The 23,166-nt window shown below is 43.2% G+C and overlaps 1 protein-coding gene across 1 annotated transcript; it reads right to left on the bottom strand.

Moving 5' to 3' along the window:
* Positions 1-10,601: 10,601 nt before the first annotated feature.
* Positions 10,602-22,298, bottom strand: LOC134411444 (arylacetamide deacetylase-like 4). Its single transcript, XM_063145244.1, has 4 exons — positions 22,069-22,298; positions 20,339-20,555; positions 12,615-12,678; positions 10,602-11,553 (listed from the first exon to the last, which is right to left on the bottom strand). Exons 1-4 carry the CDS (start codon positions 22,243-22,245, stop codon positions 10,779-10,781), a joined length of 1,233 nt encoding a protein of 410 aa, XP_063001314.1. The 5' UTR covers positions 22,246-22,298; the 3' UTR covers positions 10,602-10,778.
* Between the last annotated feature and the right edge of the window lie 868 nt (positions 22,299-23,166).

The raw sequence follows: 23,166 nt of genomic DNA, 5'->3' as shown, positions 1-23,166 counted from the left end.
GCCAGGGTGAGAATGACCTCTTCGTGGGGTGCTCCTGAAGGCCCTCGGAGATCTGCCACAGGAAGCAGAAGAGCAGCTTCGGAAACTGCTGCTTCACTGTGGCCTTGAAGCCTTCAAGGGGGAGGAGGTGGTGAATCGCCTGCAGCGCCCCTTGCTAGACGAAAGGGAAACAGAGAGAATATTTCACCCTGCTAGAATATTTCGCCCTGTTTATTGAAAGTGAAGGCTGAGATTCTTCAGGATCAGATCTTTTTTTACATGTATTTTGCAGGCAATTCTTTGTCTTTCCTCTACTTAGAAAGGAAGCAGGAATAAAGCCATCATCCCCAGATAGGAGAGGAAGATGGGGAAGGGAGCTGTAAGCAGAGTAGGGCCAAAAACCCACTTCCACATTCGCGGGGGCATTTGGGACCTGCAAAGTGGAGAGATTTGGGTAACTTTTGAGGGGTGCCAAATTCAGGGGTGGGGGTGGTGGTGGTTTACCAGTCCTGATGAGGTCCTTTTTTGGAGATGGTGGCGCAATCCCATTAAAAACTGGGTGCCACTGCTTCAGGCAGAGGCAGTGTAGCTCCGCAGCGTTCCTTTTCAGAGGGGGAGAGACATGCCCGGTGACAATGGCATCATTCTCGGAGGGCTTGCTGGGGGTCGGGGGAAGAGGGCTGCCTGCCAGCCCCTGCCCCATTCTTCAGCGCCTGTCTTTGCCCCACCCAGGCCACCAATGAAAGGCCTGGGATGAAGACTTTGGCTCAGTTTTAAGGGGAAGGAAGCCTCTCCATTCTCACCACCACTGCCATCAACGCCATCTCCACCTTCCTGAGGAGGTGCTGGATTAAGCGTGGTGGGCTTATGGCTCCGAAGACAGCCAGCCAGATCTTATGGCAGTTGCTAGGAATGGAAAGACAGGAGAACGTGTACGACTGGGGGTGGCTGACTTCTCCAGAGGGAGAAGGAGCTTTTTGCGCCAGACAAATTCTTCCAAAGCAGCTCATGGAATGAAGCTGAAACTACTAAACTATCAACAGAGCAGCATAAAATGCTAACACTGAGAACTATGAGATTCACACATGGTAATTCACACATGAAAAGTTCAAAGCCAGCCGAGTAAGAAAAAGGTGACAAAATGACTGGGGATCACAAGCAGAAAGCTCTGCCCAAAGGATCAGGCCCCCACATCAGATCTGAAAGCTTGGGGAAGTTGGTCCGGGGACAGGAGCAGACAATTGTCATTACTTGGTTCCAACTTGTTTGGAGCTTTGTAGGGCAAGATCAGCTCTTTGAATTGAGCCTGGAGGCAAATAGGCAGCTAATGAAACTGATGTGAAATAGGTATAACATGGTCCGGACACCTTGCCCCTTCCACTCCAGCACCTGGGCTGCTGCCTTCTGCACCGGGTGAAACGTCCACACGATCTTCAAAGGAAGCCCCATTTGAACCACATCTAACCAAAGCAGACATCTTACTGGAGCATGAGGGACTGAGGTGAGTTCTGCTGTATCCAGGCAAGAGTTACACCTGGTACGACAGCCTCAGCTGATCAAAGGCACTACTGGACACTGTAGCCACTTCCACCTTCGCAGACACCCCATGTCCAGGAGAGCATCCAGAGCAAGTGGAAGATCAGATTTACTACAACTTGAACCTGTTTTTCTTTTCCTTAAGCAATACCTGAGCCAAACGTTCACCCATCCCTTGCTTAAGTGGAGCTGCCCAGGGCCAGCCGGTGCTCCCCTAGGAACCAGATCCAATGTAACACACAGAGTATAGCAAAAGCTTCAAAGTACAGCAAGACCTACAAAAGTAGGAGTGAGTGAAGTTAATTTCAGATACATTGAATCTCTCACTTGTTCTTTTTTTCAGTGATTTTAACATTAAGATGTTATATAGAACAGATTTGTCTTAAATGTGTGCTGTAGAATCAGACATGTGACCAAGGCTATGTTCGGGTGGGCACGCCCCCTTAGTGCTGGACATGCCCCCTTGGAGGCCGACCATATTGTCCTCCTTTTTGGTTTCCAAAATATTGTCACCCTAGTTTAAAAGTACAATTCTATGCACGTTCAGACAGAAAAATGTCCTGCAACTCCCAGCATTCCCCAGCTACCCTGGCCATTTTCCTGTCTAAAATGCTCTGCCTAGCGTGACCACATACAAACGAGGGCAGGGCTCCTGCAGCTTTTAACTGCTGTGATAAAGAGGGGATTTCACTAGGTGCTGCATGCATACAAAGGACACCTGCTGAAATTCCCTCTTCTATACAAGTGTTAAAGATACAGAAGCCCTGTCCTTCTTTCAATATGATCATGCTAGATTAGGATGCACCACTTTAGATGACAAACTTGTGACATGGAATTAAAAATGCCTTTTCTTGGCAGCCTTACTCGGGCTTTCCAGGTTTTAAATGCAACACCGCCATCTAGTGGTCGAGTTATAGTGCTGCCCGGGCAGTTTACATTATTATTATTATTATTATTATTATTATTATTATTATTATTATTATTATTATTATTTATATAGCACCATCAATGTACATGGTGCTGTACAGATTATACACAGTAAATAGCAAGACCCTGCCGCATAGGCTTACAATCTAATAACATGGCCGATATCTTGTGGGTTTTCAAAATTCCAGCTTATCTCCAATTTTTTTGAAAGTGGAATAAAAGGGGGAAAGAGTGGAAGACATCCTAGAGCATGTAAATGACTCACAACTGTCCGTGAGTGGTATAGAAGAGCAATCTGGCATTCAGGGGAACATTCTCTGTGATATCAGAGATATACTGCTTCAAAATGAAGACTCTTAATTAAGAGAAGGGATAAAGGGTGAGGGAGAAATCAAATAGGTAACATAAAAAGAAACAAAACTGTTTTCTCCCTAAATAATTAGCATAGACAAATGCTTTATTTTAAAATGGAGCAGTCCTAGCTTTCCCCAGGAAATGGGACAAGATGTTTCTAAAGGTGCCCCCGCCCCAAACACACTCTCCGAGAAATAGGTCACTGTGAGACCCAGCGAATGGCAAGGTCTGCTTATAAAGAAAAAGTGACACCTTGGCTTTCCATTCAAGCAGTGGTGGCAGCAGGGGGGGAAGTTGGGTGGGGCTGGCACAGAAGGGGCAAAGCATATTTGTAGGTGGGAAGGCTGTGCCCCAGATGTTAAGAACTCTGAAAGAAAAGTAGTGGTACATCTCACACTAAAACTGCCATCCCAACCATGTATTCTGAAATAAATCATGTCTTGATGGATGGATGGATGGATGGATGGATTTTTTAATACAGCATATATTAGCCAATTCAAATTCCCGTAAGGAAAATGGCTTTCAAACAAGGTAGACTCATTATGCAAGTGTTTCCTTGATGTACAGGTTAGACAGGCAGAACACTGCAAGCAAATGAGGTGGTAAGCTCCTTCTTTTGGGGTGGCAGATTCAAAGCCAGTGCTGATATGTACGACCCCATCCCTGTACCACATTGAAACTCTCAGGCATTGAGGCAAACACCTGAGTAGCATAAGAGGGATACCTTCCTTCCTTCAAAAAAAGTGACAGGCGAATGGGTTACACTTGTGGCCCCTATTTGGGGGCCACAGCCCCCCCCACTTTTAAGGGCCTCAGGAAGAAAATGGTATTTGGGGGTTCGGGTTTCCGGGGGTCCTTCCTAGTGGTCTCCTCACACACCCCGGCACCCCGTGGTCCCCACTCCTGCCACCATTTTCTTTACGGTCTGCCATTTTGTGTGTGATGGGAATTGGGGTGGGGTGTGACCCCTCTATGAACATGTCTCGTTGCCCCTAACCCAAGGCAGTGTACATAATCCTCCTCCTCTCCATTTAATCCTCAAACCAACAACCCTGTGAAGTAGGCTGGGATGAGAGCCTGTGAGTGGCCCAAAGTCACCCAGTGAGCTTCCATGGCTAAGTGGGGACTAGAACCCAGATCTCCCGACTCTCAGTCTGACACTCTAGCCACTACACCACAATCCACAACTCAGACATTTAATATATTAGCAATATTAAATGGATAGTCAATATGAAGTTCAGGTTAATTCTGGTTAACTTTGTAGTTATGACTAGTCGGTGTATTGTAATCCTGTGCAGAAGTAAGTTCAATTAAGTTTACTGTTTTGAATTAAACTGAGCATAGGATTGCAACCTAAGTAATTTAAAGGACACACAAAGATAACAAAGTGCACAGCACCTTTTTTTAAAAAAAGAAGCACCCTAGTTTTATACAAAATATTGACTTCATATTCACATCTAGTAATCCTGAAGCAAGTTCAAAAATGCAAACTATGTAGCAACAGCAATCATGTAGCATCTTTAGGCTGCACTTTACAGCATTTCCGGCATTTTAAAAAAATATTGCTGTACAAGACCCGTAGAAGTTACTATTAAGAAACACATTCAGACAAAAATACAAGACCAGCAAGACTTGTAATCAACTCATGATTACTGACCATCCATTGGATTAGTCTTAATCTGTAAATGAATCAACTAATACAGTTGATGAATCATGGGAACAAGTTTTAATCAGTGCAATTTAGGGATAACTTTTTAAAATATATATCTAGGGTGACCAACTGTCAGGATTTCCCCGGATTTGTCCTGGTTTTTGTTCTTTCCATGGTGTCAGGGGGGATTTTCTATAATTTTCAATAATGTCCCGGAATGACACACCTTCCCCTTTAAGGCTGCCATTAGCATGGCAGGAGGGAGTGACATGCTTTCTTGAGGCACATCATTCCCCCACCCCGAGCTCCAATTGAGATCTTAAAGGGGAAAGTGGGTCATTCGTGGACATTATAGAAAAGGCCCCAATTGGAGTGGATGGTGGCGGTGCAGAATGAAATCCTTTCCCCTCCTCCACTCCAATCGGGTTCTTTAAGGTGGCGGGGGAATAACATACTTTCTGCAGGACTCAGAAAGCTGCTTCCCCAAACACACACACACACTAGGTGTCCTCTTTTTTGGTTTCCCAAATATGGTCACCCTAATATATCTTGCTTCTGGTGTGAGTTACTGTAATAAACAAGAAACTTTAAAAGGTGGTGTTTCTATCCAACAGATGGCTGCTTTTTAACATTTTCTCATGCGTCTTTCAATATCTCAAAAAAATTATTACAGTGAGGTTTCGATGTTATACAAATATATATAACTAGTAAAAGGACAAAATGATTTACTCAACTAAAAAAAAGTCTTTGATTTATTACCAGGCATTAAAAAAAGTGTATACATTTTTATCTGAGCCATCAGGCACAGCACAAATATAAACAGCCAATTAGTTTTACCATCACTTTCTGTGCAGCCCTAAATTTCTACTCAGATATAAATCCTATTAAGTTAAATGGAACTTACTCCCAGGGGATTACAAGCTTTTTACCCCCACACAAGGAGCAGGTAAGGAAGAGGAGGAAAATGACTTACCTGGCTGAGCTGTTGCTGCTGCTCCATACAGCCAGGGCGCTGTGATTCTAAGGCCAAGCAGGCTGGGGTTCCGGGCCAGGCTTGCCTGCCTGCCTGCTGGCCAATTTACCCATCCAACGTGCCGGGCAATAGCTCCAGCTTGCCGCTGCTGAGAGCCTCGCCTCGCTGCGGCCACCGTGACCCTCACTGCTGGTTGGCTGCAAATCAGCCAGCTGGGGTCTTCGCGCGCTTTGGAATTGCGTGAGTTCTCGGCTGCTCCTGGCAGGACGTCTTGCAAGACTTCCTACTTCATGGCAAAGATGGCCACGCCTGCTGAGGGAACAAGGCCCAACGCAACCACGGGCTGGGGGCTCCCCCGTTATCCCGGTAAGTGGGGCCCCAGCACGGGTTGTGCCAGTGGTCTCCGGGGATCCCCGGTGGCAATGGTCAGCCTATATTCTGATACAGCAATCCAAGTAAGAGTCAGTAAAGGGGGACAACTATCAAAGGAGATTAAAACAATCAAAGGTGTCAGATTTATAGTCTCCCCACATAATCCTCTTGGCATGCTCTAGTGATATGGAAGATTGGCTACTGCAATGGGTGGTGTATGGGCCTATCTTTAAAGAGGATTCCGAAACTGTACACAGTTCAAGATTCTGCAGCCAGGCTCTTAGCTAGGACTGGTCCACAGGAACAGATCTTGCCCCTATGGAAAGAACTTCCCTGGATCCGGACCGTTTCAGAGCACAATTCAAACTGCTGACGCTTGTCTTTAAAACCTTATGTGCCTTTGGACCCAGATACCTGAAAGGACACCTGCTCCCATCTCCACCTGCCCAGGTACTGAGGGGCAGGTTGGAGGGCCTTCCCAGCAAGGGGAGGGAGGGGGGGGAGAATGCTTAATGGCCACCCCTGATGGTGGCATTTTCTCCCCAGTGAACATGGCCTGGTACTAACGCTGCTATCCTCACAGCCCTGGGCAAAATTGGTTTTACTTCCTTCGACTTTTTAATGCATTTCATTCTTTAAATATCATATATTTTATTTACTTTGTTTCCTTAGTTTTGCAAAATGTCTCGGCAGCTCTTCTGAGGGGCGGGATATTCATTTTTTAAAAATGAAATAAACATACATTTTGCTGCACTCCATTTTCCTAAAACTACTATTACACCACCAGTGTGTCTGGCCCTTTGGCAGAGTAAAATGTGGTAAATACAATTCCTGACTCAAGGGGTTTAGGAGGAACATTTGTAGGCAGAAGTCCTATCCACACTAACATGGGAGCGTAATGGAATGTTATTCTAGAGTCTTTGTGAGGCGCAGAAATGTGCAAAGCTGGCTGGGGAGAGTCCAGCGCAGATCTGTAAAGGGAAGGGAAGGGAAGGCAAAATAATGGGAGTGGGGCAACGTGAAAAGGTCCCTGCTAATTTTATGTTCAATCACTATGGCTCTAAGACTTGTAAGTTTTGGGGGAAATGGAAGTTTGGTACTCAGGGCAAGAGGTCTTTGCTGTTCCCTGAGGAAGGGACTTCTGCCAGCCTAGAAAAGATTGTGCACCTTTGAGGAGCCCTGTTGCAGCAGGGATCCAAGGCTGGCCAAGGGGAGTAAGGACACATCCTTCAATTGGGACGGAGACGCCTCTAAAAGGATTTCAGATAGCAAAATAAAACCCCTTCAAAACAGGAACAAGAAGCTTCAAGAGAAATTAAAAAAGGCCACTCAACTTCAGGCCTCTGCCCCAATGTATCCAGTTTTGTCAGGAGGTTGGGGCTCCCCTATAGCTCTGAATTACCAAAGCTCCAAAGGCCCCTTGGGCACCCCACCACCCTATACTCACCCGGCAGGGCTGGCGCGGCAGGGGCTCAAGCTATGGCAGCACCACCTCCAGGTACAGAAGCGTGGCCTCAATCAGCCCCCAGAACCCTTTAAACACCTGGTAGGCATATAACAATACACTCCACAGTCCAGAACTTGGTGTATGATGAGATGCATACATGAAGCAACTATGCACATGGGGTCTGTTGCAAAAATTGTGGATTACAACCCAACTAAATCAAATAAAAAGGCATCCGGCTGCAGTTTCAAAAGAAAGTTTATTTTCCACCTCAGGTACCAAAAATCTCTTTGCACAAAGGTCCCTTTCCCTTGCCAATGTAAAGGAAAAGGGCCCGGAACAGAAGTTTATGTTTCGTTTTATACAGAGGGAAACATTGTACACAAAGAATTGGTTGCTAGCTCAAATCGTCAACGCTGATCCTCCTCCCTGATTTTCTGACATGCCCAGATGGGGAGAGACCCCGTTGACCTGGCAAAACTCCATTATTTTATTTATTTATTTATTTATTACATTTTTATACCGCCCAATAGCCGAAGCTCTCTGGGCGGTTCACAAAAATTCCCTTAGTAATGAATCATGTGACCTTCCTGTCACGTATTCCATTGTCTTTAACTAATCCCTGTCCACCACTCCCTCCCTGGTTCCCTCTCCTTTGCAATGTCCCCTGGGACATTCCTGTCCCACCTCGCCTACGTGGCAGAAACTTTCCCGCTTCACCTTCCCTTCCCACATTCCCGCTGGAGTGTGTGGAAAGGAAGGTGAAGAAGCCCCCAAAGATGACGCCTGACATTCCTTTCGATGGGCGAGCTTGCCACCTCTTACTTCTCTCCCTGGTTTCCCGTGGAAGGAATAAGAGGTATGTGTGTGTGTGTGCTAGCTGTGCAAGCAAGCGCCTGGAGATTTAACCAGTGGCCAGGGCTTGTCCTTTACACCTGAGTAAGTGACCTTACCCAAATAGGTAAATGGGACTTTTCTCGCCTACCTGGGAGTAGAGGGTCTATTCTACTCGTTTAAATCACTTAGAAATCACCCAAGGATAGCATTTTGGGAAAGGGAAATGAGGGATCTTGGAAGAAGGAGGGGAGAGTAGAGATGGGCGAAGGGAGTAGTGGGAAATCAGTTATTTTTCCATAACAGGTCACTTTTCATTTCAATGAAGGGATCCAACTGGGGTGTTCAAAGGAGTGCGTATGTGGATCTAGTCCCTCCTTTGAAATGACTTGTTGCCTCTACTTTGAATACGACAGGAACAAGCTTTGATACAAGCAGCACAGAGCTATGCATATTTATTCAGAAGTAGGCTGCACCGTAGGGAAGACAGATTTTGCATTTGGACCCAAGTCAAAGCAGATGGCTTCTGACTCAGGCCACAGCTAGACCTAAGGTTTATCCTGGGATCATCCAGGGTTCGCTCCTGCCTGAGCACTGGATCCCCTGTGTATCACCTAAATAAACAGGTTTGACCCCTGGATGTTCCAGGTATAAACCTTAGGCCTAGCTATGGCCTCAGTTTGAGCCAAATTGGCCTGGCAAAATTCTTCATGCTATTTGACAGTGGAGACAATTTCACCGAATTTCTGCAGGTGGAGGAGAAATTATCAACAGCTTCTCGCAGGTGGGTTTGGTTTCTTTTACACTGCCACTGCAAGTGGCAACAGCATCCACTGTGCTGAAAACAGGTGGGGCAAAATGTAGCCAGTAATGTGGAGTAAACGTTAAAAGGAATCTGTCTTCAAATGGGTAGTTGCAGGGAAGTGAGGAGGCTTGCTCCCCACCCCTCACTCAGTGAAGCTTTTAAAACCAGAAAGGTGTTGCATAAATCTATAGTTTATGCTCCCCTCCCCACTCCTGCATTTCGGGAACTATAAAAGGGGGAGGCCGTGATTGAGTGCAGGGTGGAGAAAAAGTGCCCTTTCAAAGCATCAGGGCTGACTCCCATCCCCAAAGGCAACGAGTTACTTCTGGGTAGACATAAGCCCTCGTCCCATGCAACTCTTCTCTTCCGGAAATCAACACCACTTCCATCAGCAAGTGCTGAAACCAGCTGAGGTCACATGGAACGTCTCTCCATTAAGGGGAAATTGTGTTGCCTATACCGGCAGGGGGGTGCATTTGGCATTTTGGCGCAATTTTTATGGGCTGCATTATATGGGCAGAGAGGAGTGACCACATGCTTTGAATTGCATTGAATGCTTCCCCCTCCATTCACTTCAAGGAGACTCTGGGCCTTCCTAGACGAGGCCTTAGCACGCCTTCTGACCCGGCTTCCCTGCTGTGCGTCCAGATGACGCACAGGGGAATCCGGAGGCAGGCCGCGCTGAGGCCTCCTCCAACACGCCATAAGCCAATGCGCTTATGGCGCGCTTTTCCCCCAGCTCCAGCCTCAGGCCGGGGCTGGGGAAAGTGTGGAGACTTCTGCAGCTTTTCACGGCTCCTCGCTTACGAGGAGCCGTGAAAAGCCGCGGACCTGGCACAGCACTCATAGGAGCGCTGTGCCCATCGGCGGGGGGGGGGGGGGCAAAGGATGGCAGGGTGGGTGGCAAGGTGGGAGGGCGGGTGACAGAGGGAGCGCTGCGCGCCGGCGCGCGGCGCTCCCTCTGTCACCCGCCCTCCCCCCTTGCCACCCACCCTGCCATCCTTCACCCCCCCCCCGGTTAAAAACAAACACCTTACCTTCCCGGAGTCTTCGGGCCGCACCCGGCCCCTTTAACAACAAAAAAAAATGGCAGACACCGCAGGGACCCGCCGTCCCTGCGCGTCGTGCGTCTGGAAGCCTGGGCGAGGCGCGCTAACGTTAGCGCACCTCGGCCCCGCCTCCCTGCCGGCGTAAGCCGGCAGGTCTAGGAAGGACCAATGCCATCTAAAGGTGGAAAATCCTGTGGTTCTGCTCACAGTGGAGTTTCCAGGGGAAACTGTGGGCGCCTTCCTGGTCACTGACAACATTTTGTAAAAGACCCACAAACTTTCATGAGTGGCCAAGAGGAGCCCATAGAGTTCCAAACTGCACTGAAGCCATTGTAACTGGAAAACCTATCACAAATTGATGTTTTTGTTGTTTTAAAAGCCCTGGATTTAGGGCAAGAAATGCCACATTAAATGATGGGAAGGGGCATGCATCATCTGGCATGATTAACTTGGGGCAGAACAGAACTGAGGTAAAAGCCTTTTGTAGATGAGGTCCAGCTACAGGGGAGAGATGGAACTAGTGCTGTAACTAAATCTATCCTCCAAATTCCCCGTGAAAGAGACTTCCATTGTTCTGCCTGATTCACAAAACCCAACCTGAGAGAATTTCTCCAGAATTTTCCTCACTACTGAATTTCATTTTGAAATCAATTTATTTTCTTTCAAATTGAATGGGAATGTTTGAAGAAAATGTGGGAGAATTTTTTTGGCATAGGACTATTTTTTAACAAACCATCTTAATTTTATGGACATTAAGAACTTCCAGGGCTTATAATGGTGTGAGTGTTTCACCCTTCCCCCTTAATATTTAGCTATCTTTATTCCTTAAGGAATTGTAGCACTGCAAAATCCCCTCATAAATGTTTGACAAAGTCTACAATGTTGTCCAGTATTTCTATACTGTTGGGGAATGTCAAAAACCCAGCACTGAAGAGGTTCAATATTCCATGAAACCCGTTTTCAGCATGGAACCATCTGAATTTCACACCGTTGTCTTCCAGTCGCTTCTTGTACAAGAGAGAGTCATCTCGAAATACATCATATTCGCAACTCACAATTAAAGTCTCTGGGAGCTCTCGGATGACAGCATCTCCAGCAAAAAGTGAAGAGAAAGTGAGTTGATGTAACTCTGCCACTTGTTTGTACACATCAGGCTTATAAGGAGCAAGTGGTACTCGTTCATATCCTCGACGCTTAAATTTCTCTGGAATGTTATCTGGATTCATCCACTTCCCATATTTGAGCCTCATTTCATCTGGCACATGAGATCCCTTCAAGAGATCATGACTCAGAGAAGTATCCTTTAGAAAATACTTCAGACAATAATAAAGAAGATTCTCCCGGAACAAGAGAGGCATCCTGCTATTCTGTTGATAAGAAGGTAGGTTGAAGTCTATACTTTGGAAGGTACCATAGATCAACACTTGAGCCCGTAGCTTTGGCAGGTCTGATCTCTCCACCAAGTTTTGGGCCACAACGCTAGCATAATTCCCCCCTGCGCTATCCCCAGCAATGACGATCTGAGAAGGATCCACCCCGTAGAGCTCTGCATTTTGCATGAAGTGCACAGTAGCAGTGAAGCAATCCTTCCACTGCGCTGGGTACGGGTGCTCCGGAGCCAGGCGATAGCTGGAGAGGCAGAATTCAGATGCAAAGTGTTAATTTTCCAGAATCCAAGAAGAGACAACCCTGAAGAGGGGGAGAGGGAGTGAAGCACCATGTGTCTCTTCAGGGACAGCTTTTCACTGGATCAAGCTCAGCTTTTTCTACTTAAACGAGAAACAGTGTCACCTCAGCACTTCAATGGGAAAAATTGCACTTTTTTCCTTACGAAATGGACCCACATAATTTCTGAAGCTTGGTTTCCTTCATTGCATGTGGCAGACGATTAAAAAATAAATCTCACCCATGTCTCCCTCTTTTTCCTTCTTCCAATCCAGTCTAGCTTAGGAGGCTGAGCCTTCTCCGCTATACATAAAGAGGACCGATTAGGCTGTTCTGCCAAACTGCAAGGGAATGAAGGGTCTAATCTAGCAGTATTTCTTCCACAGCCTGAGAGAGGGTTGCTGGGGAGGTATTGAAGACAACCTTGATTTCCAGAACTGGAGGGAATTCTGAGGGAATGCCGACTCTGTGAGAAAGAGGGTCTGTTGTAAACATAAGAACTTGAGAAGAACCAGGCTGGATCAGACCAAAGGTCCCTGAGCGACTTTGGCCAGCCCTTCAGCCTAAGCAAATCCTAGTTGTGAGGAGAATAGCGGTCATTCAGGAAAGTATCACTCCTACTCTGAAAATTGAACTCTGAAAAACAGCGAATTGGAGATCGCATCAGGTGCAGGGCTATTGCATAGAGGCTTGACCAAACCTGCTGGAGTATGCACTATCACCTCCATCCAGCAATTATGTGTACAGCATGCAACAGCTGTCCCCGACAGGGTTTACCAGCCCAAAGTGCTGTTTGCTTCTGCTCCTTGGAGGAGTGGAGTAGCAGTGTGGGCATGATAGAAGGTGCATAGTCTCCCCACTGACATGGGAAAGGAAGCTAGGGTTTGGAACCAATGAGTAAAACACTGGCAGCATTTTTTGGATGCTCTTCTCTTGTCAAACAAATCCATCAAGAGGTATTGCAAGAAGCTGATGCAAGAAATCCCACGTTTTTAATGCAACGAACCTTGATTCAAATCACTTACCCGACAGACACAAGGACTGAATCACTCTCCTTGGCAATTTTGCTGCAAACATCTTCATACATAGCTAGTAATAAAGATTAAGAATTCAGTGGCATCTACGGTATAACACCAGAAAGCTATTTGAAAACATTTCATCAACACCACTTTTGCATCACCTTCATGCTGTTTCAAAAGTTGCTTTACCTGAAGGAGGCCTGAGCCTCTACACATAAGTAAAACATCTTGGGGAATACATTTTTTCCAAAAGTTTAAGATCGATTATTAAGTACAATGATACAAAGGGGAGTAATAAAAAAGGCAGTTCCATAACATTGGGGCCATCACTGAGAAGGGCCTCTTCCCTTTTGCCAACATGATTTCGTACCTGGCATGTCATTTGAAACCCGACTTGGGGACTGCTGGCCCATACTTCAAATACAGCCTGTGAGTGTTCCTCATGCTGATCCACATGGATCAGTGAAGGAAATGGGGCTGAGAAGGGTATCTATGTCTGTGAGGCTGTGTGTGTGTTTCTGTGTGTGAAAATATGAGGAGGACATGCCAGCAGTAGCTCCACCACTGGGTATGGCCCTGTCCACAGTTTCCAGGTGGCCCCTGACTTTGCAGAGCTGATTCGGCCTTTGATTTTACAATTCTTGCTTTAAACACATAGGGCCTGTTCAGACACAACTTGGGGAAGGGTGGTTATTGATAGGATTATATAGCCAGGCCAAGAAAGTTTTCCTGACAGCTCTTCCTAGGGTGACCATATGGAAAGGAGGACAGGCCTCTAGTTTTGCCAATACAGCAGCTATATGGCTGCCATGTCCATCTCAGACCTCTTATGCAGAATAACGAGCTGCCATGCTTACACATATTGGTGGCTCACTAAGGGAATTGGTGGCTGCCTGGCTGAGCCATCCAGTGAAGCTTCTGAATATCCTCTATAAAATGTTAGTATTTAAAGATGTCTCAATCTCAATCACTTTATTACGGTCCGAGGCCAGCACAACATTAATTCAGCAACAGCAACCATACAAAGTAGTACAGAGCCTTAGTTCCCATCTCCCAGAGATTTAACAGTCCTCTGAGGTTAATAGGTTATGACGTGTCCTCATAGCCAAGTGGCAGAATTTAGCAACCTTATAGGTAACTGAGGGGTTTCTATCGGCAAGGAGGAACTTGGTATAAAATTCTTCGGTGTTACCTGGAAAGTCCTGTAGTAGAGGACGGATTAAGCCAGACCAGGCCTCTTGAGTAGAACGAGCAGTGTAAAAGCACATGAGATGTCTCTATCTCACCTGAATCACATGGGCATAACCTTTGGGAGACTGGAATTCCTTGATATCTGCCTTCTGTGAACTTGGAAGGGAGCACATTATAGCGAGCCCTAGTAAACGCCCACCTGTATTTATAATATGTAAGGGAGCTCAGATAGGCCGCAGGTCCACCGACCTGTTTATCTTGAGGAGAATGGTAAATATATAGGATTTGGCTTAGATCGTTCTGCAGTTCAATATCCCAAATACGCTGTCTAAATTACAAATTTTACCAAAAGGAGTGGATACAAAATAGGTTTTTAAATTTTTGGGGGGTAAAATTTACATAACCCTTAACATAACAAATCTGATGAAGATTAAGTACATAATTTTTTCACTGATGAACATTAACATTTCATCGGTGAAAATCTTTCTCCGTGTGCCATCCCCAACATGTCCACTCTTGGGGGGCGGAGCCGGACGCCATGACTGGTAAGATCTCTCCTTAAGACTTCCCGATTCGGGAAGATCTGGAAAGCTAATTATCTCATTTTAAAAGGCATGGGTCGTTAATGAAAAAGAAGGTTGATCATTATGAGTGCTAAGAGAGGGTGAAAATCCTGTTTTTGGAAGCAGACTCAGAAAAAGGAGGGAGGAAGCAGCCCGTTCCTTGGCTGTAAACAGATGGAAGGAGGGGGGACTTGAAAAACGAAACTAACTACGACAGTTCTCCCGTCTCCTAAGTCTGATAAGCGGTGATTTATACTCCTAATCTGAGAGAAAGGTTTATTTGGCAGTAAATTCACCCTTTATAAAAGCACCAAAGAAGAAGTGTTTATTTTGCGGAGAATGAGAGATGGGTGGAATGTAACGGGACATTGACTCAGAGTTAAAAATAGACCCATGCTGTACGTTAGAAAAAAAGGGGGAAAAACCCCGGGGAAGGCTACTTGGCAAAGAGTTCATCCTTCTAATCATAATTTGGCCCGTCTTGAGAAAGTGTCTGTAGAAAAAGACTTACAAAGTTCTGAAAGTGATAGCGACGGATCTGTCAAGATGGCTGAGGGTTCTGGCACGGTGCCAATTTCAGCTGCATTGGAAGAATTGAAGAAACTGATTCTGGATAGCACTGCTACTTTGAGCAAGAAGATGGATGTTAATGAAAAGAACGCAGCAGCACGAATGGGGGTGCTTGCAGATAAGATCGCGCAAAATGATAGAGAGATAAAGAAGCTGGATGTGGAAGTTAAAGCACTTGTGAAAAAACAGGATGTCTTTGAAAAAAGTTGTGAGGTAAAATTTCAAAGTCAAGATTTACAGTTGATCCAACTTCAAGATCAGGATCGGCGTTGCAATTTATTTATTTATTTATTTAAGGATTTTTATGCCGCCATTCAGCCAAAAAAGGCTCTCACGGCGGCTTACAAAAGTATTTCTTGACAGTCCCTGCCCACAGGCTTACAATCTAAAAGACATGACACAAAAGGAAAGGGGATTGGGAGGGAGGGAGGAATGTACGCATTAAACAATTTGCTGAAGAACCAGGAGAGGATTTGAGAAAAATAGTTTTGAAGTGGTTCAACGATATGATGCCAGATTTGGATATAAAAGACTGTGATATTGAAAGGATCCATAGAGTGGGAGGAGCAAAGTATAGAGGATCAACCAGAGACATTCTTGTGAGATTTGGCAGTTACTACAAAAAAGAGCAAGTGATGAAGAAATTGAGGGCTATGGTCATGATTAAATATAAAGGCAAAGCAGCGCAAGTATACAACAATCTTTGTCAGCAAACACTCCAATGGAGGCGCAGCGTTAAGCAAATAACTGAAACGCTAACAAAAAATACAGTGAGATATGCTTGGGGTTACCCTGTTTTTTTAAAGTTTTCCTATGCTGGGGGTGAACACAGAGTAACCTCTCTGGAGCAAGGCAAGGAGCTGCTGAAGAGTTTGGGGTTATTTAAGGATGCAAGTCTTGGAGCTGGAGATGGGAATGGAGCCAAAGCCGGGGCGTCTGGGACGGGGTAAATGGGGAATGCTGTTATGAGATAATTAATATGATAAGTAGTTAAGTACAGAGATCTAGCCGTTAGGGCGGGGCACCGCCTCCCCCCTCTCCCCTAAGTTAGATGGCCGGAGTAATAGACTCACGGGGATATGGGGAGGGGGAAAGTAGTGGGGGGGAAGAGGGGTTGGGGGGGTTAATAGGGTGGGAGGGAGGGGGATGAAGGGGGGTTCAGGGTTTAATTTTATATTTGTTGTTGTATATGTTTATGAGTTGCAGAGCACACGGGATCGGAAGGAAAATCAAAAGGGTGATTATGAATAAGAACATTAAAGAATCAACGCTCAATGTTAAAGGTCTGGGGGCAGTCGTGAAAAGGAGGAGAATAGAACAAATGTTAAATAAAGAAAGATCGGATATTATTATGTTGCAAGAAACACACCAAAAATTTGATGGCGTAAATGAAATTCGGACAAGGTGGTCTGTTTATTATGAAAAGTCATTAGGGACGTCAAAAAAAATGGAGTAGCAATTTTGATTAAAAAAAAAAAGTGGATTCATATTGAAAACTGTAAGAAAGGATGATAATGGGAGATATCTTATGATAAAGGAGCAAATAGAAAGTGAGCAATATACATTAGTAAATGTTTATGCCCCTAATGAGAGATAGAGAGAGTTTTTTATGAATTTATTTAATGAAATAGAGGAGTTTAGGGAAGGATATCTAATTTTAGCTGGGGATTTTAATATGGTAATGGATAATAGAGTGGATAGATCAAACCCCACAAATGTGGAAAAAAGAAATAATATTATTATATTGAATAAACTAGTAAAAGAAAAAGATTATGTAGATTGTTGGCGTTTACTGAATGGCCTGAATCCGGGATTTTCTTATTACTCCTCAGTTCATCAGACATACTCTAGAATAGATTATATAATGGTTTCAAAAGAGTTTGCAAGTAAGGTATGTAAAATGGAAATGGGGGTAATAAAGGTAACAGACCATGCATTGTTAAGTTTAGAATTTACAGTTAAAAAGAATTATAAGGTAGCGTTTAGGTGGAAACTAAACACAAAACTTTTGAAGTATAATAAGGTGGTAGAAAAAATGCAAAGAGAATTGACAGAGGCTTGGGAAATTAATGAGAAGGGAGGAACGTCAAGGGCAGTAGTTTGGGATACCATGAAGGCAGTATCAAGAGGGATATGTATTAGGGAAATGTGTAATTTAAGAAGGCAACAGAGCAGGAACAATTGGAGGAAGAGATTAAGAAAATGGAGAAAGATTATTGGCAACATAAAAATAAATATAAATTAATAGAAATACAAGCAAAGAAAAAACAATTAGAAAATTTAAATTTAGAGGAGGTTCAAAAGAATTTAAAATATATGAAAAGGGAGTATTTTGAAAACAGTAACAGGAATTCTAGAGTGCTTGCCAGGCTCACACAAAAAGAAAAAGCCAGGAATGGGATAGGGATTTTGAAGGATAAACAAGGGAAGTATTGTCATACAATGAAGGATAAAGTTAAGATTTTTCAGGAGTTTTATCAAGAATTGTATAAGGGAAAGGATATTCAAAAACAAAAGTTGGAAGCTTATATAGAAAAATATATAAAGAAGAGAATAAAAATAGAGCATAAAGAGTCAATGGAAAAGGTAATAACTCAAGGAGAAGTAGAAGAAGTAATTGAGAATTTGAAGCCAGGTAAATCACCGGGGGTAGATGGTTTAGGACCAGAATATTATTTATTTATTTATTTATTTATTTATTACATTTTTATACCGCCCAATAGCCGAAGCTCTCTGGGCGGTTCACAAAAATTAAAACCACAGTAAAATATTATAAGGTTTTTAAAGGAATTTTAATACCAAAATTAATAAATTTGTATAATTCCATATTGGAAGGGGATAGAACGCCAGAATCATGGGAACATTCATTAATAATTTTAATACCAAAACCAGATAAAGATTTGACTGTCCCTGATTCATATAGACCTATTTCATTAATAAACCAAGATGCTAAGCTTTTTTCAATTATTTTAGCAAGGCGGTTGAATAAATTTATAGAGGAATACATAGGGGAGGACCAATGTGGATTTGTGGCAGGTAGACAGATGTCTAATTTAGTGGGAAGAGTATTAAATGTAATACAGGTGATAAATAAGTCTATGGTTAAAGCGGGAATTCTGGCATTGGATATTTTTAAGGCTTTTGATTGTTTGAGCTGGCAAGCTTTAAAGATGGTTTTAAATAAAATGGGGTTTGGAAATAAATTTAAAGCGATAATAGAACAGTTATACTCTCAAAATACAGCCGTAGTGGTAGTGAATGATGGTGTGACAGATAAGATACGACTAGCCAGAGGGACAAGGCAAGGTTGTCCGCTCTCACCAGTCCTATTTGTAATGGTAATGGAATTATTGGCGAATGCAATACGAGAAGATGAGGAGATTGAAGGAATAGGTAGTATGAAAGAAATCAAATTGAATATGTTTGCAGACGACACGTTGTTGACGATAAAGAATCCAATAGAGAAGATGGGGAGAATTAAACAGCAATTGAGAGAATTTGAGGATATTACGGGGTTAAAAATAAATTGGTCTAAATCAGAATTGATGTTGTTTAATTATACTAAAAAGGAAGAGAAGGATTGGGAAGAAAGGGGAAGAGAAATTAGAGTTAAGAATCAGATTAGATATTTGGGAATAAAAATTACACAGAAGCTAGAGAGTTTAGAGAAAGAGAATTTAAATGTGTTAAAAAAAGAGATTTTAGCAAAATTGGAAAAATATAAAAGGTTGAATTTATCTTGGTTTGGAAGAATAGCATTAATAAAAATGAAGATTTTAGCAAAGATAAATTTTGTGTTCAGGATGCTACCAATAAAAATTTCAGAATCAGAGCTAAAAAGTTGGCAAAGGATTATAAATAATTATTGTAATGGTGATAAGAAAGCAAGGGTAAATAAAAGTAAATGGTATTTGAGCCAAAAAAAGGGAGGATTGGGTCTCCCGAATATTAAATTATACTATGTAGCTAATAGATTAAAATATATAGTGGAGGCAATTACAGGATTAGGGGAATTAGATTGGATGGAAGGAAAAATTACGAGTAATATAGAGACTAAATTGGAAAATGTATTTTTTATGGAAGGAAAAAAAATGGGTGGAAAGTATAAATAACCCGCTTTTGAGGTCTCACTGGGAAATTTGGAGTAAATATAAAGGGGAGCTGCTTCCAAGCAGCTCTCCTTTGTCGCCGGTAATAATGTTGAAGAATTTCCCGGTGGAATTAAAGAGTAGATTAAGTAAAGTTTTAATAGAAAAAAATAAAATGAAATTAAGGGATTGGTTAAGAGGAATGAGTACAAGAGAGGATATGGAAGAGGTTTTGAAGGATATTAAATTAACTTGGTTAAATTATAGACAATTAGAACAGTGGACTAAAAAGTGGGTAAGAGATAATGGAGAGTGTAGAGAATTAACAAAGTTTGAGGAACTAATAGTTAAGAAAGATAATGAAAGGGAGAAAAGAATAGTATTAAAAGGGTTGATGAGTGAAATATATAGAATATTGGTGGAGAAAGGGACGGTGGATAATTCGGGTAAAATGGTTTGGGAGACAGATTTGAAGGTACAAATAGGACAACAGGGTTGGGAGGGATTATGGAAACAAAGAGCGTTGAGAAATATGTCAGTAAGAATAAAAGAGAATTATTTTAAAATTGTATGGAGGTAGTACCTAACTCCGGTTAGATTGAATAAGATAAACAATCAGCAATCAGAAAATTGTTGGAGAGGTTGTGGGGTTAAAGGAACGTATTTGCATATGTGGTGGGAATGTAACTATGTTCAGAAATTGTGGAAGATGGTGTTTTTGGAGATTGAAGAAATTGTGGAAATGAAGATAGAACGAACACCAAAAGTTGCATTGCTGTCATTTTTTGAAGAAGACTTTAAATGTAAAAAGGAAATTAAGGAACTGATAACGAATTTGTTGATTGCAGCAAGATTGATTGTAGCTAGGAACTGGAAGATTCAAGGGGAATATTCTATTGAAGAATGGTATAAAGAAGTATGGGATATAGCTGTTAATGATAAATTGACAAGTAATATTAAATGGAGAAGAGGTATAGCTAAATCAAATGATTTTGAAGGAATTTGGAAACAGTTCCTAATATTTGTGTTTTCTAAAGGAAGTGGGAAACCACCAGCAGAAGAAAGTATGAGATTCTGGAATCAGGAATGAGATCCCGAGGTGGGGGGTGCACTTGTATGTTAATTTTGATTATGTTATTAAGATAAGATATTATGTATTCAATATTCAACATTATGCAGTATGTTGTTGTTGTTGTTTTTTATGTGAAATGTAAATGTGTATGTTTAAGTAATGTAGAAAAATAAAAATATATATATATATAAAAAACATGTCCACTCTTAGGGAAGTACACATAGGTCTGCAGCCTTACTCACTTACAGATGCTTCCAACTATTCCAGCTCCTCCATGGAAGAAAACTAACCCTCTTCTTTGCCCAGCAGATGGCGCCTTGTGCTGGTAAACCCTGACCGGCACCCCATCGAAATGCAGGTCTTTGGAAGAGAGGCTGGGATCCATGGCTGGCCTCCAGAGCTCTAATAGGAAGCGGACCAAGACAACCTGCCTGCAGAGTCCCAGCACTTCAAGAATCTTCCCCTGTTTGGAAAAGGAGAAGAAGTCTAACTTAATGGAGCACACTTCTACCTCAAATTCATATTTCACAATAGTCAAGCGTGCATTGGGGGGAACTTGGGGCGGTTAAACTATGGAATTCACTACAGCAAGATGTGGTTGACCACTGTGTGAACCGAGTGCTGGCCAGGATCTAAACTACTCCTTTATAACAGTATTGAAGTGCACTGATAACTCTTGGGGCCCATGACACATTCCATATACCATTTCCAAACTACTTTCAAAGTGTTATATCCTGCTTGGTGTAAATCTGGCCCTGGACTGGATGGACCCTTGGTGTGATCCAGCATGGCTCTTCTTATGTTCTAATGATGAAATGAGAACATCTGAATAACAACAAAAACCGTAACAGTATAAGAAAAGCTACCGCTAATCCATATAACAAAAATACACAAAGAATCAGTTAGGCAAACAGATAAGGGAACAGCTCCTAGAGCATAACAGATGAGAGTTTTATCACATGTTCACTACTGCCCACTACAGATGACATCATCCACCTACTGCACTCCTTCCGCTCATTTTTCTGTCACAAAATACCCCCCCCCAAATCCATTTTTTATAAAAACACACAGAATGTGCCACAATCTCCTGCTGTGTGCAGGAATAACAGTGCGATAAAAACACCCCCTGAATGGGCCACGTGGTCTTTGTTTACTTCCTCTTTCCCAGCCAGGAAGAATGAGGAAGACATGAGGAGCAGAAGCGGGGCTGGAGAAACGGCAGTAAGGAAACGTGATTCCCGCCCCCCACCCCCCCAGTGTCATGACGCTCCTTAGACCAACAGGGCTGGCATCCACCGGAAGTTCAGTTTCTTTGCTTGGATCAAAGTATGCCTATATATATTCCTTTATTTGGGGGGTGGGGGTCTGCTTCAATATCATCTTTATAGAAGACATATCCAAATAATTCCAAAGTTGGTTTTTCAAGCTCACATTTATTATTATTATTATTTATTTATTTATTTATTTATTTATTTATTTATATAGCACCATCAATGTACATGGTGCTGTACAGATAACACAGTAAATAGCAAGACCCTGCCGCATAGGCTTACAATCTAATTTACTTTGGATTCTCGCACAGTCATTTTAGGACCACTACTTCAAGTCAACTGTCATGCCCTTGGCGTGCACATTTGATAAAATAGCATATGCGCACACCCCACCCACCCCACAACATCATTGAAATGTGACTGGAAGCAGTAGACATAGGCCACAGCTAGACCTAAGGTTTATCCTGGGATCATCCAGGATCCGCCCCTGCCTGAGCACTGGATCCCCTGTGTGTCACCTAGATGAACAGGTTTGACTCCTGGATGATCCAGGGATAAACCTTAGGTCTAGCTATGGCCTTAATCTCTGGAAATCAGTCACAAAATAGTTTAAATATTTCTTTTTCCCAGCGCCATTCATCCCCCCCCCCCCCCCAATTACTCTTGAGCCTTATAATTGTCTTTTTCAGATGATGGCTAACTTACCATAGTGAACATCAGAATGAGTATGCGGTAAATGAATCGAAGCTTAAATGGATGGTCGAAACTAGCAGGAATATTGCTCCTGGAGAGGTCATAATAAATTGCCCAGGAGACGAGCAAGAAGAAAACAATTGCTATCATTCCTCCTGCCCCAAGCAAGATGGCATAAAGAAGTCCCATTGCACCTTTCCAAAGGGTCTAAAGCTGTCTATACAGACAAGACTGTCGTCTCCAGAAGGATTGGCTCAGCTTTCTGTCTGTTGTGGTTCTGTAGCTCTTGTCGTGAAAATGCAAACTGTTTGGTGACACACACACACCTCCACATGGCTATTAATGGATTAGGAAACTTAAATCGATTCATATTGTTGCACAATAAATGATGATGCTATTTATTAAAATTTGATCATTATCTACAATTGCGCAGGCCAAGTAGAAGGTCCCATTGATGCAGGGAGTGCTAGAGGATGCGTTCCCTGTAGTTCAGGAACGTGGCTTCCAGCCCCTTTCCCCAGTGAATTGGGGGCCAGTCCCAGTTGCCCTGGAGACCTCCATTTTTCTGGAGGTCTCCAGGGTTTCCTGGTGCATCAGGTCACCCTAGTGCGTAATTAGGGTGACCATATTTTGGAAACCAAAAAGGAGGACAACATGGCCGCCCCAAGGGTGTGTGCCCACCTACATGTCCAACCCACAAGGGTGTGTGCCCACCAACATGTCCAACCTCCAAGGGGGCGTACCCACCCAAACTTGGCCTTGGTCACAAGTCTGATTTCACAGTACACAATTAAGACAATCCTGTTCTACATAACATTTTTTAATGTTAAAATCGCTGGAATAACTAACTTCACTCTCTCTTACTTTTGTAGCTTTTGCTATGCTCTGTGTGATACAATCTCCCCTTTCCTCAAATATCTTTTCTGACTGCAAATCCTTCACTGGATGACCAGAGTCTCACCTTTCCTAACATTTAACACTCTTTCCCACATCACCTTTCTTGTATCCATATTCACAGATTCAGCATATTGCTGCCACTGAACAAATGAAGCAGTTGTCAAGCGCAGAAAAATCTAGCATCGATAAAGAATATAAAATACCATGATCCCC

The sequence above is a fragment of the Elgaria multicarinata genome, chromosome 20 (genome assembly GCF_023053635.1).
Source record: "Elgaria multicarinata webbii isolate HBS135686 ecotype San Diego chromosome 20, rElgMul1.1.pri, whole genome shotgun sequence".
NCBI classification, from domain to species: Eukaryota; Metazoa; Chordata; class Lepidosauria; order Squamata; family Anguidae; genus Elgaria; species Elgaria multicarinata.
This window is presented reverse-complemented; position numbering and strand designations above follow the sequence as displayed.

Bases quoted from the DNA above. Each gene is read 5' to 3' on its own strand.
- LOC134411444 (XM_063145244.1), bottom strand. From the start codon at position 22,245: ATGGGACTTCTTTATGCCATCTTGCTTGGGGCAGGAGGAATGATAGCA. The intron at 20,556-22,068 runs GTAAGTTAGCCA...TTTTCCAAACAG, and splicing joins TCATTCTGATGTTCACTATG to GGGAAGATTCTTGAAGTGCT. The intron at 12,679-20,338 runs GTAAGTGAGTAA...CTTTATTACTAG, and splicing joins TGGAATAGTTGGAAGCATCT to CTATGTATGAAGATGTTTGC.